The sequence below is a fragment of the Chenopodium album genome, chromosome 4 (genome assembly GCF_948465745.1).
Source record: "Chenopodium album chromosome 4, dcCheAlbu1.1, whole genome shotgun sequence".
NCBI classification, from domain to species: Eukaryota; Viridiplantae; Streptophyta; class Magnoliopsida; order Caryophyllales; family Amaranthaceae; genus Chenopodium; species Chenopodium album.
The window spans coordinates 78,516,269-78,531,561 of record NC_137837.1 but is presented as its reverse complement, the minus strand read 5'-3'; the positions used below and the strand labels follow the sequence as shown (position 1 = coordinate 78,531,561).

The 15,293-nt window shown below is 33.6% G+C and overlaps 2 protein-coding genes across 2 annotated transcripts; both read left to right on the top strand.

The window, feature by feature from the left end:
• The first annotated feature begins 1,230 nt into the window (after positions 1-1,230).
• LOC145628291 (rho GDP-dissociation inhibitor 1-like) lies at positions 1,231-3,616 on the top strand. Its single transcript, XM_081680582.1, has 5 exons — positions 1,231-1,422; positions 2,033-2,099; positions 2,467-2,685; positions 3,249-3,373; positions 3,539-3,616. The coding sequence occupies exons 1-5, from the start codon at positions 1,231-1,233 to the stop codon at positions 3,614-3,616; spliced, it is 681 nt and encodes a 226-aa protein (XP_081536708.1).
• A 1,243-nt stretch (positions 3,617-4,859) lies between these two features.
• LOC145627432 (putative mitochondrial adenine nucleotide transporter BTL3) lies at positions 4,860-13,738 on the top strand. The gene is made up of 4 exons (XM_081679818.1): positions 4,860-5,380; positions 6,591-6,894; positions 7,422-7,889; positions 13,157-13,738. The coding sequence occupies exons 1-4, from the start codon at positions 4,977-4,979 to the stop codon at positions 13,223-13,225; spliced, it is 1,245 nt and encodes a 414-aa protein (XP_081535944.1). The 5' UTR covers positions 4,860-4,976; the 3' UTR covers positions 13,226-13,738.
• The last annotated feature ends 1,555 nt before the right edge of the window (positions 13,739-15,293 follow it).

The window sequence follows — 15,293 nt, the reverse complement described above, 5'->3', positions numbered from 1 at the left end:
TGTTAAAAGAGAAATGGTTTACTATAATTTACTTAAATTTGATGCTAGTAAACCAAGAGCTATACTTAATATGCTTTAACTTTCTTGTTAAGAATTGATATTTGTGTAATTAACTAATTATTATTATTATTAAGAGTAACTCAGGAGTATAATATTGGATGTTGTATTGTTGTGGACTTGTGGTTGATAACACATATTAGAAGAATTTATTTATAACTTGGGATGGGACTTTGCATTGCTTTCATATAATCGTATGATTGATCCCTAGTTACTCCCTACGAACCAATATTTTTTTTTTTTTTTTTTTTGAATTTAACGTTAGAAATATGTTATATCAAATGCATTATAAACCATACAATATGTTCAAAGTTTTATGTAAATTATTATTTTGAATTTAACATTAGAAAAATATTACATAATCTCACATTTTCTTCTTTTGGTCAAGATTTTAAATCCCCTGAACAATAAGTGAGAGACGTGTATATATACACAAATAGTCACGTACATAAAAGTATTAATTAAGGATATGACCTTGAAGAATAAGGTCACAATTATTATCCATGAAGGCATGAAGCAAGCACATACTAAAAACTAGATATTTTCTTATATTCCAAAATTGTCAAGTTAAATAAATTCTTGCATATTATAATATCATTTGTGCTGTTTCAAAAAAATAAATAATACTGTATTATTTGTGCAAAAATTAGTAAATTGTTACAATTTTTTCCACAAATCTCGGATCATCACAAGACTTAATTTACCCTCTATCCATTTACTTGTTTCTCACCATTAATGTATAGAGGAATTCACCACTAATTAAAAGCATATGATCCCAAAATTAACCTTTATTATTACCATTTCAAAATTAGTATGATCAACTTAGCCTCTAATTATTGTGATCTGTTTTCTCCCTTCTTTTTCTCAAATTTCTTTTGAGGATAAGTCATACTTCTAGAATCTAAATCTCTTTCATAATTAATTAGCTCCCTTTCCATCAAAATTTGTCCCTTCATTAATTTTACCTCTTTCATAATAACCCTCATTATTTCAAACCTAATATTATGATTATTTGTGATATTTCAAACTGTTTGATGATGAAAATTAGTTGTGCTTTTATTCACAATTAAATTTTCAGATAGGCTATGATCAATTTAGGGTAGAATTTTTACAAGTTTATCTAAAAATTATATATATAGTTCTAATAAAATAAAGGGATTTCAAAGAAAGGAAATGGGAGAAACAATTGATTCAATATCATCTTCAACCCATGGAAGTGGAATTGAAGGAGATCCAAATCCATCTTTTAATAGATTACCTAGTGAATCTTCATTAGGTCATCATACTGAGGAAGAAGAGGAAGAATTAAATAATATACAATTGGGTCCAAAATGCAGTATTCGGCAACACCTTGAGAAAGATAAGGTGATATCACATTTTTATTTACTGCGCATTTATTTTCAAACTTTTTTTCATTATTTGTTGAAAATTTTGGTGATGATCCACAAATACCTATCTCTAATTATCTATCTCTCTTTTGTTGACATTGTTGAAATGCTATGAAATACGTACGTACTCCCTCCCGCACGTATAGTGTGGGTACTCTTTTTGGATGTCCCAAAACAGGAGGGAGTAACTTTATATTTTCCATGTCAAAGGTTGTTGTCTGAATCTGGTCGTAATGTAGAAATTATATATTATTTAATATTATTATATATTTATTTCTATAAGACGATGATGATTATTGCAACTTGATACAGCCCTAGCTATAGTTATAATATTATTGTCAAATTGTAGTAAAGGAGACTGAGAATAGACTAATATGGTCAACTTGACGACGTTGCATTAATACATGCAAAGTATATAGTATAAGTATGCCTTAACTTTTTGATAATATTTTGGTAAGAATACGTACAAATTAAATGATACAATTATCAAGTTTCAATAAGAGAAGAGAATTTGAAACGTGGGTTTGTAGATTTAATTATTTAATTGTCCTTTCTTGTTCTTTATGAAATTTTGTAAAATGTTACAGGATGACGAGAGTTTAAGAAAATGGAAGGAGCAACTCCTTGGACAAGTTGATATCAACTCAGGAGAAGGTATATATGGGAAATACGGGGTTGTTAATTTTCTTGATTTAATTTAATGATTTGGTGATGTTAATCTAGCTATGATAAGATTGATAACATACATTTATTAAGGAAAAAGAGTTCCAAATGAATGTAATAACATTTATTCTCATTTCTTTGTGAAAATGCAAAACTATATCATATTTCAAATCACCAATGAGCTCTTCACCTGGTAGTTAAATATGAGAGCTAATGTATATTAGGTCGTATGTTTAAATATACCGCCCCCATTTACAAATTGTATTGTCGTCATTGTGATTTATTTGGACAAAAAATAAAATAAAATGGTATTTCAATAGTTTTTATATTAACTTTTTGCACTAAATAAATATCTTAGAAACTCTGGAACCAGAAGTGAAGATATTGAGTTTGACAATAATATCTCCTGGTCGAGAGGATATTGTTCTTCCATTACCAGAGTCGGGGGACCCAAAAGGCTTATGGTTTACTTTGAAGGAAGGTAGCCCTTATAATCTTCGCTTTTGCTTTCAAGTTACCAACAACATTGTCTCTGGCCTTAGGTACACCAACACAGTATGGAAAACTGGTATCAAAGGTACATCTTATTATCTCAAGTACTTACTTGATCTTTATTGCATAAATTGTTCGAGGATTAGTGCTTACTTAAAACATTTATCGAATTCCGTTTATATCATTGCCCTTTGAACTCCCTCTAGATTGTAGAGATATCCTGCTACTAAGCTGGTCTAGAGCATGGTGGCCTGGACATTGTGCTACTTGGATTTAAAGAGAATGTGTAACATGTTCATTTATTTTTCATTTTGATCAAAACACATTATACAATTTTAGATAACCACGCGTACATACTTATACAATTATACAATTTTAAACTACTCGCAATATTTTTACTTTTATTATGCTTATAAAGTTATAAGTGTAATACCTCGTATAATATTGATAAGAATATCTCTACTTATTTCTTGTAATTAAGTAATAAACTCTAGACATATTTGCGTTTTAGGTTGGATTTTTTTTTTTTTTTTTTTTTTTTTTTTTTTGAATGCATCATGCTTATTATTGAGACATTCTTTGCTAAATTTTCAATAAAATGTGTTACGATATTTGATCGATTCTTCACTCGAATATAATATTATGCAGTTGACAGTACCAAAGAAATGATTGGAACATTTAGCCCTCAATTAGAACCTTATACACATGAGATCCCAGAGGAAACTACACCTTCGGGTTATTTTGCAAGAGGCTCATACAGTGCTAAGTCTAAGGTGAATGAAAATTCTCATCAAGTTTTCAAATCGACTCTTATATACGTAGTACTACTTGTTTGTACCGTGATTATTTCTAAATACTTTGTTTGATTAATAAAGTCTCGATAATGATAGAGATCTTATGACTAATAATGTGATGTATATGTATTTTGATTGTTTCAGTTTCTTGACGATGACAACAAATGTTACTTGGAGATCAAATACACGTTCGATATTCAAAAAGAATGGCCATCCGACTAATTAAAGTATTTTTTTCATTTTAATCTTGTTTGTAGCAACAATTAAAGGAAGTGTTAATAAAAAAATTCAGGAGAAAAAAAAAATTGAAGAACTAATATATGTGAGATATGTAGGTGCACCTTTCTAACTAATAAATGTTTGGTATTCACAACAATGTACCGATTATTATGTAATGCTTGTATTTTACAATTTTGATATCTTTGTATTTTATTTTTACATTCTTGAATCTTGATATAACAATTTTGATATATCTACATGCAATGATGCAATGCAACTCGATCTATCTAGCTAGTAGCTACTAGCTAACCTTTTTTCTTACAATTATATTTCTTCTAAATTTGTTTATATTGTAAATTTTATGAGCAATTCATAAGTTTAAAAATTAATCCTTTAATTTCAATGTTGATTCATCTTCAAATGTAGCCTACTTTAAGCTTGTTGGTATGTGTACTATATAAATAGGCGTCTAAATGATCTCTTTCTCTGTAAGTTACTCGTACTATTAGTATTGTCTTATAGCAAACACTTGCCTCTTTAAGAGGTAAATGTTAAGAACAGATGAAATAAATGTAGAGTAATTATTAGCTTAGCATGCATGTTAAGCATATAGAAAGCAACTAAAAAAAGAACCGATGAAGTAAACATTAAATACCACTTGACATGCATGTCAAGTTTGATTGTGACAATTATGCAAGAACAAATGAAGTAAATGTTAACTATTAGCTGCTTTTGAGTATGTAACAACTACAAAAAAAACTAAATGTTTAATAAACCGATTGAAAACGCTCGATCTTTTTGAGCCAAAAAGCTCTTTCAATAAGCTAATATTTACTAAACACTAAAATAAGGTTTAATTAGCTAAAAACTCTCCAAAAATTATTTACTCGTACCAAACCAAGGACATAAATGAACAGACTCACAGAGTACTCAATTACATAGTACATTACTCCTTTAAGGGCCTGTTCAGTGTGTTCACTCCAGCTTAATTTCAATTCAGTTCAGTTCAGTTCCTAATTTCCTTTTCTCTATTCATTTCAGCTCTCAATCAGTTATGTTATGTTCATTTCCTAATTTCCTTTTCTCTATTCAGTTCAGTAAATGCAAACAAGGACGAAGTGTCAAAAACTAACCAACCCGATTAAACACTTTAACCGAACCCAACTCAGTGACCCGTATTGACACGTCAAAGCGAGTAAGCAAAACCCCACACGGCCACACCACTCCGTTTGCAATCCCCCCTCATTCGTCTTCCTCTAGCTACCCCCACTTTCAAAATCTGAAAATCTGCAAATTTCAGATTTTCATTTCCCTTCTTTCTCTCTCCAAAAAACCTTCAATTTGACCTCCACAATCTCACTCAATGCCCACCTCCGATGCCATAGTTCTACTAGAACACTACCCTTCTCACTCCTCACCTTATCTCTTCGCCGGTGGTCTCTTCCTCGACCCCACTATCCCACCTTCTTTCCTCAATTGCATTTCACCCCCTTCTTCAATCAACAATAGCATTTCAAAATCATGCTCTCGAAATTCTGGGGTTTCAATTAAAGGGAAAAGGGTAGTTTCTTTTTCTTTTAAAGGGGTTTTTTCATCAATTAGTTTGAAGGATTGTAGTAGTGGTTTTGCTAATGGAGGTGAAGGGGATTTGGGTATTAAGAATGTGGTGTTGGAGAAGGAAAAGGTTGTGTCTTCGGGTCGCGGTGCCGCCGCTATGAACTCTAGTAAACATTTCTGGGCTGGTGCTGTTGCTGCCATGGTTGCCAGGTGCCTCCCTACATTTTGTTGCAATTCTTGTTAATTTGGTATTTTAATTGGTTTTTCTTGTGTTGATAATTGTTAATTTATCAATGCCTTTAATTTTTGGGTCTTGTTTTGTTGTTGATATGAAATTTATACAGTATTATGTAGGCTTATTGGGTTTGTTTAATCCAACTGTTTTTGTGAATTTGGGTGCAAAGTTTTGTATGGAATTATGGTTTGACATGGTGCTGAAAAACATAGATTCTGGACAATGTTTTTGTTCCTCGAATTTTCGAATTGATGTTTGCATTCTTGCAAATGCTGTGATCACTGGCTGTATGTTGTGGCAATAAAATGTAGGATTATTGAAGTATAACAGTTAGCAATCGAGGATGGGCCGTAATTACCACATTTTTTGGTACAAGCCCAGAAATGGATTTGCTGAGGATTAAGGCTTTTCGATAATTTGTTCCGGTTTTAGTAAGCATCGGCCACAGATAGTTCTAATACTCGTATCCTGCAGCTGTTACATCCTGTATGTGGAATTTATAGCTTATAAGAGAGCAATAGAAGTCTTTATTTTCATTTCAGGGTGTTTATCTGATCTCTTACTCTTTTTTTAATACATCATGAAAAAGCTTTTCGTGTTTCTAGTAGCGTGTTAGTTTCATATCAATGCCATTTTAAACTCATTAGATTAAAAGCACAAGTAACTAGATTTTACATTGAATCTTATATGACAGCAGTCACACTCACCTCACCTCCCCCTTTTTGTGCTGATTGCATGATACATGTGATAGTGCAATGTGCAACATTAAAATAGAAGAAGGTCCAGGAAATTGTTAAATGCTAGTTGTGTGGTCCACATAATGTGGTTGTTGTACAGTTTTGTTGTTTCATTTACCTTTTAGGACAGTGTTATGGTTGTGCAAGTCACCTTCCGCTTGCTTTTTCATATTTGTGTTTATGTTAGCTTGTTAAGGTATCATTCCTCTTCACTCCTACCCCTCTAGTAAAAGTTAATCTAATTATGTCATTTATCCGTAAGATGATGAGGTGCTGATCTCACATACTGTTTAGAGTTTGAGAATATCAGCTGCATTAGATCCTTTCTAGCTTGCGTCCCTTTGCTGAAAACAAAAATAGGTTAAGATTTTAACTCTTAACTGTGCCTTTTTCTTTGGGTCTACAGTTTCTCGACTTCATCAGTTTATGAGTGATTTCACTGTTTCAGAACTGTTGTTGCCCCACTTGAGAGACTGAAGCTAGAATATATAGTTCGTGGTGAGCAGAAAAACATCTCAGAGCTTGTTAAGACAATTGCTGCCACTCAGGGCTTGAGGGGCTTTTGGAAAGGAAACTTGCTTAATATTCTACGGACAGCTCCATTTAAGGCAATCAATTTTTGTGCTTATGATACATATAGAAAGCAACTACGCAAATTACAACTCACGGATAAAACAGCAAATTCTGAAAGGTTCATTGCCGGAGCTGCTGCTGGAATTACTGCCTCTGTTCTCTGCTTACCTTTAGACACAGTATGTTACAAACTGGAACTGCCTGTTCTATAATCATTCTAGAGTTCAGTTACAAAGTAAAAGTATATAATATATTTAAAGATTGCTACTCTAGTAGGGAAGTGGTGTGCATTAAATAATTGTGGTCGTATGTTTGCAAGAGATAAATGTTAGTTGATGCGGTGTCTAATGGTTTGCAACGTAACCTAATTTGCAGTAGAATTTGTTATGTGGAACTGGCAGGAGCACATTTCCCTATCTGTTTATTTGTTAAATTAGTCCCAATTGTTCTTTTGAACCACATTGCATGTTTCTGATTGTAATTTGTTGTGGGATTAGTATATTTGGTAACACTGAATGAACATGTTTGATTTATTTTGTGAAATCCAAATTTTAAATTCTAATGAAGGCTTCAGAATCAATTTAGAGTGGCATTGCAATTATTTGGTTGGATTCATTCATTCATCTATTCAATTGTACTTTGTGTTTACTTTTCAACACTTTTGATGAGGTTTTTCCTTTTAATATCTGCTGTTTTTTTGTTTCAGATTCGGACCAGAATTGTTGCACATGGTGGGGAAAATTTGGGTGGTATTGTTGGTGCTTTCCGCTATATGATCCAAACTGAAGGATATTTTTCCCTTTACAAGGGCTTCCTTCCATCGATTCTTAGTATCGCACCTTCCAGTGCAGTTTTTTATGGTGTGTATGATATACTCAAAACATCCTATCTGAATTCACCTGAAGGAAAGGAAAGGATACAGAAAACAAAGTCACAGGGGCAAGATATAACAGCATTGGGTCAACTGGAATTGGGACCCCTAAGAACCTTATTGTATGGGGCTATTTCTGGTGCTTGTGCCGAAACTGCTACTTATCCGCTTGAAGTTATCAGGAGACAGCTTCAATTGCAAGCTCATGGAGCAAGATTGAGTACTCCAGCAACTTTTATGAAGATAGTTGAACAAGGAGGGATTCCAGCTCTCTATGCTGGACTGCTTCCCAGCGTACTTCAGGTACATTTATGTTCTTCTCTACTGTTAATTAGATATTGCAAATAGGCATTTGATTTCATTTTTAAGCTATGAAGGCAGAATGGAATTTTTGATATATGGTCATGTTATTCCCTTCCCTAAATCAAATAATTATAATGGCTTAGATATAAATTTATTAGGGGCTTTTACTCATCTCCACCACTTATCATTAGAAAACGGGAAGGTGGAACTCTTTTTTTGGATAGTTGCCTGGTTGGATGGGGGGAGGGGGGGATGGGGAATCTGTGCTGAGCAGCTTACCTAAGTATATTATATATCTAAAGGCATGTTCGACCCAGACTTTTATGCATCTTAAAAGCACCAAAGGTCCTGAAAATGCAAACCCTAATTAATTGAAGGAAATTTGTCAGATAACACCTTTTAAGTGTGTTTTGTTGTGAGAAAACACCTTATAATTTTTTTTTTTTTTTTTTTTTTTTTTTTTGTGAAAACACACCTAATACTAGAAATTATTTGTCAAATAACACCTTAAGGCGGTTTTCGACGTGTTGACTACCACGTGGGAGTCACGTGCACCGAGTTACCCCCCCTTCTAATTTTTTACCCTTTCTTTCCCTCCAACTTTATTTTCTCTCTCCTCTCAATTTCTTCCCCAATTAAACCCCCTGCTCTTCCACCCAAACTCCATTGCTCCCCTTTGAAGAAGGTGAACTCTAAATTTGAGCTCCAATTTCTACAAATATACTCAATTGGCATAATTACGAGGCAGGTAAGTAGCATTAATTAAAGACTTATTCCATTAATTTTGTTGATTTTGCGAATTATCGTAAGTTAGGGTTTTAAATTGGAATTAGGGTTTTTATTTGGGGATGAAGGTAGCAGTAATGTCGAGGCTTCCCTTTCTTACCCATGGCAGACACAAAGAAAATGATAGAGATATTTAGGCAAGTACTCAAACAGAAATTGAGTAACAAATGAGAGGAGAGAGAAATTTTTACACTTAGCCAATTCCTTGGCCAAATTTAAATCACGAATTGAAGCATTCAATTTGTCATTGCCATGGCCGAGCAACTTCCAGAAGCTTTTAATGGTGATGTGAGCAGCAACACAGAGAGAAGTAATTGAGAGGAGAGAGAAAGAAATTGAGAGGAGAGAGAAAATAGAGTTGGAGGGAAAGAAAGGGTAAAAAATTAGAAGGGAGGGGGGTAAATCGGCGCACGTGACTCACACATGGTGGTCAATGCCGTGAAACCAAGTCAACACGCCTGAAACCACCCTTAGGTGTTATTTTACAAATAATTTATGGTATTAGGTGTGTTTTCACAAAAAAAAAAAAATTAAAAGGTGTTTTCTCACAACAAATCACACTTAAAAGGTGTTATTTGACAAAATTTCCTTAATTGAATAGTGTTGCAGTATGATGTAGCTTAAAGGACTGCTCACATGTGTTTTTTTTTTTTTTTTTTTTTTTACCTTTGAAGTGCTGAGTTAATGGCAGAGGTTTAGTTTGCATGACAATTGTGAGTTTGCCCTTTAGAGATTTTGGAGTGGCTACATATTTGTATTAGAGAATGTGGTAAGAGTAGGGAGAAGTTGTGACAATGCTTTCATGGCAATTTTGTGGTTGGAATGAAACTCCCGGGTATAACATGTGTTTTTTTTTTATCTGTGAAGTGCTGAGTTAATGGCAGAGGTTTAGTTTGCATGACAATTGTGAGTTTGCCCTTTAGAGATTTTGGAGTGGCTACATATTTGTATTAGAGAATGTGGTAAGAGTAGGGAGAAGTTGTGACGATGCTTTCATGGCAATTTTGTGGTTGGAATGAAACTCCCGGGTATATTCATGATTTCTTTGGCTTTCATTTTGTTTTGAACAGAATGTCTTATTTGGCGTTGTTATGGGATAACGGCAAAAGGCGGTGGGGGCTTTGATAGATTACATAGTTTGGGAGGTTCTAAGGATCCTTTTTATCTGCTATTTGTGTTTTTCTGTTTTAAAGGATAGCTTGCCCTTTTTTGCTCGTACTCCTTTTTCTGTGCTGCTTACATTTTTTTTTTTTGGTATTTAAAAACAAAAAAAAATCACTGTCCCTTTCTTTATATCGTATGGTTCCTTGTGACGATACATGTTAGCCGGTTCTAAATCATTTTGGGACTAAGGCTTTGTTATTGTAAAAAAAATCCCCTTAACAATTATACTTCTTTCCTTTGTTAAAGTTCTCTCAAACCTTTATGCCTTTTACTGACATGTTTTTCCTCTCCTTTTTATCCTCTTACCTCTATTTTGCACAAACCCTGAATTATATAGTAACTATGAGTTCAGCTAACCCATAGCTTATCCAGTTTAAAGCACAGAGCATGTAAATTTGGTAGCTTAATTCGACTCTGTAAGTAGTGACATTGAGACTACTTGCTAACCTTGGCTGTCATATTTTTGCAATCAACCAGAGCTCATAAATGGAATCATCAGGTTTTTGAAGGTCCACATGAAAACAATAAAACATACATCTTGGAGACAAAATCTTCTTACTACCATGCTAGATCTATTTTTGGGTTCAAACTACATTGCATATGAAGAGCTTCTTAGCTGTAAAAGATGAGACATATCATATCTACAATCGAATTAATGACCTGAAACATTCTACCCGCTATAACTTGCTGATAAAACTATTGCAGCAAGGAAGTGTTCTGAAGGCTTCATCCCTGATTGACAGATTAAAAATATTAGAAATTAGGGTTGAGGTTGTACATAGTACCTCCATTCCTTTTTGTTGGTTAGGCTTCCTACTTTCATCTGTTCCTTAAAGTTGGTTACACTTTTGCTCTTTTCCTATTGTGGCAAACCTTTCCTTCCACAAATTCCTCTGACAACACTCTCTTTCTTACCTAAATCCTACTCACAACTCTCGTTCTTATGTTTTCTTACTCATGCCCCATATTTCTCACTCTTCTATTCTCCTTGATTACTGGTGCAGTAACTGTAACCATTATTTAACAACAAAGTTAGCTCAATCTAGGCTATGTTCAGTTCAGTTGATGTGATTTGATCTGATTTCCTGATATGGCTACTCTGACCTTATTTGTATTCTGATCCTCGAGGAATCAAAGCATTAAATGAGATGTCCTTAATTTTTTTTTTCTATTTTTTTTATTTAATGTGTATTTTCTAATCATGTAATTTTTGTAATGATTTTTTCTTATGGAATTAAAGATATTTAGCAATAAACGCAAGCAATAAAAAGATATGGGCTCATCTGGTCTGGTCTGAAATAAGTGGACTGTGCAGCATCTTATTTAAAGCTTGACTCAAACATTTTCCTTTTTTCATCAATGAAAGATCACTAGCAGGAAGTACATGGTCTGCAGATTCCCACAACTACTTGCATGAAGTATTAAGTTTTGAATCTTTTGATTGAATACCAATAGGATCGTTTGAGTTTGCTGCCTTACCAATAAGATCGTTTGAGTTTTCTGCCTTGACTGTTATTTTGGGATGCAGTTCCTAAATTGTTTTCATTTAAATAAAAACAAAGAGAAGACACATTTTTAGTTGGAATTACTAACCTTTACCCAATCAATCCCGGATTTGTGTTTCAGAATGCTTTCCTCAGTAGCTAAACATTTTTCTTCTTCTCAGACATGCAAATTAAACAGCGTCACATTATTAGTATCAGACTGCACCTTGCCCTATATGTTATTGACTTTAGCCCTGGCTTCCTCAGCTCTAAAGTGGTATTGAGGGACGGTTAAGGCCCCTGAAATCAGTCTTCTAAATTGCACCGTTTTTCTTTTATTGTACAATCTGGTACCGAGTTTTGATGACAATACTGAGGTAATATGGCTGTTGCACACTTGCACCTTGAAATTCAAGATCTTAAAAGCCTTTCGCTTTCCTGTCTGTTGAGTACTAGTGATTAGAATGAGAAAATAATAGGGATTGTTAAGTTTAGGAAATCAGCTCCAACATCTTTAAATTCTTTCGTTCTTTATGTTGTTGTGAATAATCTATCAATCTTGCTATGGATAGAAGTTTCTTGTTCATGCTTTCCAGGCATGAGCATCCCGTACTCTCAAGCTCAGTGGCCTAAGTGAATTGCAATGTATGTCAAAAGACTGGTAATTTCTTAAATAATGCAAATCTTCAATATTGAGCACAGTCTAGAAATTCCTGCTTAGGCACTATCTGAGTATCTGCTTGGGGTTAGTTCAATTGCTCACAATTTTTTTTAGTCTTGTGTTCTTCCTTAAATTATTGGAGCCCTGTTAATCCATCTTCAATATGGATCACAGATGTGAAATTTCTGTTTAGGCACTCTCTGATCAGGGTTAGTTCAATTCCTCATGATTTATATTGTTCTAGGTTCTTCCTTCTATAATTGAAGCTATATGCAGCAGTTAACCAAAACTTTGAGTTGGAGGCCCTAGACTGAATTTAACAATGCGAGAGATCTATCTCCAATTCACGATTTTGCATTTTTGTTTTTTTAAAAGGCCTAAAACGTTAATTGAGTTTATTGCAACTACTTTATTTTGTAGCCTGGTTTAGACCTGTTGTATACCAATGAGTAACTTTATCGTTAGGTAAGAAAGCTTGAGTTGGGGAGCAAACTAGAAGTCTAGAACTACCCTCCTCAACAATTGCTACTTTTTCCACCTGAGGATAACTGATCTACTCTGGAAAGCCTTTGGATTGTTCTCCCCAGGATCAGGTTGACGCCATGTTACCTTTTCCCGTTGTCTCCAGTCTTCCTTGAAAAAATGCTCCAACCTTTCATAAACATGAGGGCTATTCATTCTGAAGTGACCTCTTGAGGAACCATTAACATCTTGGATTTAAGCTGGTGTTAAATTCTTAGGAACATAGGAGGGTCTGCAGGCTGTATTTTTTTTGTCACTCACATTATCAATTTTTCTGGTTTTTGTGCTCGAATAACCTTAGCAGGAGCTTCAGCTCTGTCTTCACATTCATGATAATATGCTTCCAGAAAGAATCTTTACTATTAGGATCTTTTATTGTGAATGACTTAAGTAATAGATATTCTGTACCAGTTTCTATCAACATCTTGATTGGTAGAAGAAACCCTTTAGTTAATGTGTGGTGACCAATGGCAATGGCAAACTCACAACGGAATGACTCAAAGACCTCCATTTTGATTATTAAAATCAGGGTCCATTTCTGTTGGAGGCAAAAGAATTTTTCTGGCTTTGATTTAATTGAATTGAATCAATATGACTTGATCTTGATGTATGTCTAACATATTGTGGTGCTATGCTCTGAATAACTTCAGGTACTCCCATCAGCGGCAATAAGTTATTTTGTGTATGAGTGTATGAAGATAGTCCTCAAAGCAGAATGAAAGAACGCAACAGCTGAATTGAAGCCAGTTGGTGCTACAGCCATGAGCGAGCATGTCATATATTGAGATTGGCAAAGCCACTCCATTTTGACAGCTTCCGGAAACTTTTTCTACAAATTTGGTCAGCTGGTGTCCTGTCAACTTTCTGGGGAAGTATATTTGGTTGTTCCATACTATTGGGAATCTAATAATCCTTTCCTGTCAATCCATGTGCGTTTTGTCAGTTTGCAGTAGCCGGCATGATCATGATTCTCACAAACGCCCTGGCTTAACTGCTGATCAGGGGACAGGGGGCATATCTGGTGAAGCCACAGGGGTGTAGCAAGACATCTAGATTGCCTTCAGAACCTTAGAAGAGGCTTTTTAGTACATTCTTGACCTATTATTGGTAAAATACACTTCGTTGTTTACATTGTTGTACTTATTACTATTCCTTTTAGCCCAAGGAAACTTAGGCCTAATTCATTATGGTAAATGGCAATCAGCAAGGGAGCCTTTCATAATTTATCTTAACAGAGTTATTAGCTATTTGTTTGAATTGTGTCTATGTTGTCATCTTGATAAGTTGACAATGAGATGTAGATCTTGAAACAACCTACTATTGTTTAAAGTTAATAGTCACATATGCTATCTTAAGATGATTGAAAAAGGTGTCACATTTCCGTTATCTAATCCAACATTCTTCACCCATGTGACACCTAATTAATATTTATAACCGTAATGGATATATCCAGTAATGTACGTATTTCAAATCCAAAATAATTTATAATAAAACTAAAATGATTAGAAGAATTCACACATAAGATTGAATGAATATAACAAGAAAAACGGGTTGGGGAAGGTGCAAAAAGTGGTGTTGCTTTGTTTTGTTGGAGTATAGGGAATGTTTTGGTCGGTTTAGGCCGGTGTTCCGTGTGCGTTAGCTTAGGAAAAGTGATGGAACTCTTGTTTTTTTTATTTTATTTTATTTTTTTTTTATTTTTTTTTTGACAAATCATATAAAATTTAATTTCACCATACTCTATTTTAGATTTTTAGAAGACTCAACATGTAGAAAGATGTCCTCCTCTACCCAAAAATAAAATAAAAATAAAATCATATATTATTAATTTTAATAAATAAAAAAATGACGTAATAAAATCTAATTTGTGTGGTTGCTTTTGCAAAAACTTGGGAATTTGGGCTGGGCCCTAAACTAATTAATTTATTTGATAAAAAAATACACTATAATTAATTAATATTTTTATTTTGACAAATATAATTAATTATAATTTATTACTAGCATATGGTCATATGCTTATGTTTTGACCAGTCTCTATCAGAAAAAGGAGTAACAAGTTAGCTAAGTTTAGTCCCACAATTCCTATAACAATATTAATAAGCTACTGTATGTGATTTGTGGGGGCCTAAACGAATCATTTACTAATGAATGATGAATCTACTCTTCCCTTTTCTCATTGCATCAAACTTGGATTCATAAAAAAGTTTGTCTGCAAAAAGTGTCTAAAGGTTAAAAAATCATAAAGTATGCTAAATGGTGTAAATCATATGTGAATGTCAATTAATTTTGAATATCAATTAGTTTAACGGGTAAATTATTGTATAGTGATCATGAATTTTGTGTGAAGTATTATTATTTTTTAATTAATTTAATTGAATAAAAATGTATTTAAATTTTTTTTCCAGATTAAAATAATTAAATAATCATATATTGTGTGTGCGGATGGTTGAGTTGAAAAACATGTCTTATTATAGAAATATACTTGCATCATGGAGATGTAGAGCATGAATCAGCATTTATACATCTTTCAATGGTAGTTGGATCTAGCATGATGAAAAGGACAATATTTATATCAATATAGTATATCCTACATCCCTACATACTAGTGAGTAGTGATATGCATTTTTAACTCCCTATGAGATAATACTTATGTATGACGATTGGCGAATTTAGTCGGTGACATAGTATGATATATTAAGAGTTTAGTGAGGGAAGATGAGAATTATTACGCATAAAATACCGACAAAATGAAAATCATTTTGGACATGTGTTAAAGCTTAATAAATA

Coding starts and splice junctions, on each gene's coding strand:
- LOC145628291 (XM_081680582.1), top strand. CDS start 1,231: ATGGGAGAAACAATTGATTCAATATCATCTTCAACCCATGGAAGTGGA. Junction 2,686..3,248: donor ATGGAAAACTGGTATCAAAG/GTACATCTTATT, acceptor AATATTATGCAG/TTGACAGTACCAAAGAAATG. Junction 3,374..3,538: donor CATACAGTGCTAAGTCTAAG/GTGAATGAAAAT, acceptor TGATTGTTTCAG/TTTCTTGACGATGACAACAA.
- LOC145627432 (XM_081679818.1), top strand. CDS start 4,977: ATGCCCACCTCCGATGCCATAGTTCTACTAGAACACTACCCTTCTCAC. Junction 6,895..7,421: donor TCTGCTTACCTTTAGACACA/GTATGTTACAAA, acceptor TTTTTGTTTCAG/ATTCGGACCAGAATTGTTGC. Junction 7,890..13,156: donor TGCTTCCCAGCGTACTTCAG/GTACATTTATGT, acceptor GAATAACTTCAG/GTACTCCCATCAGCGGCAAT.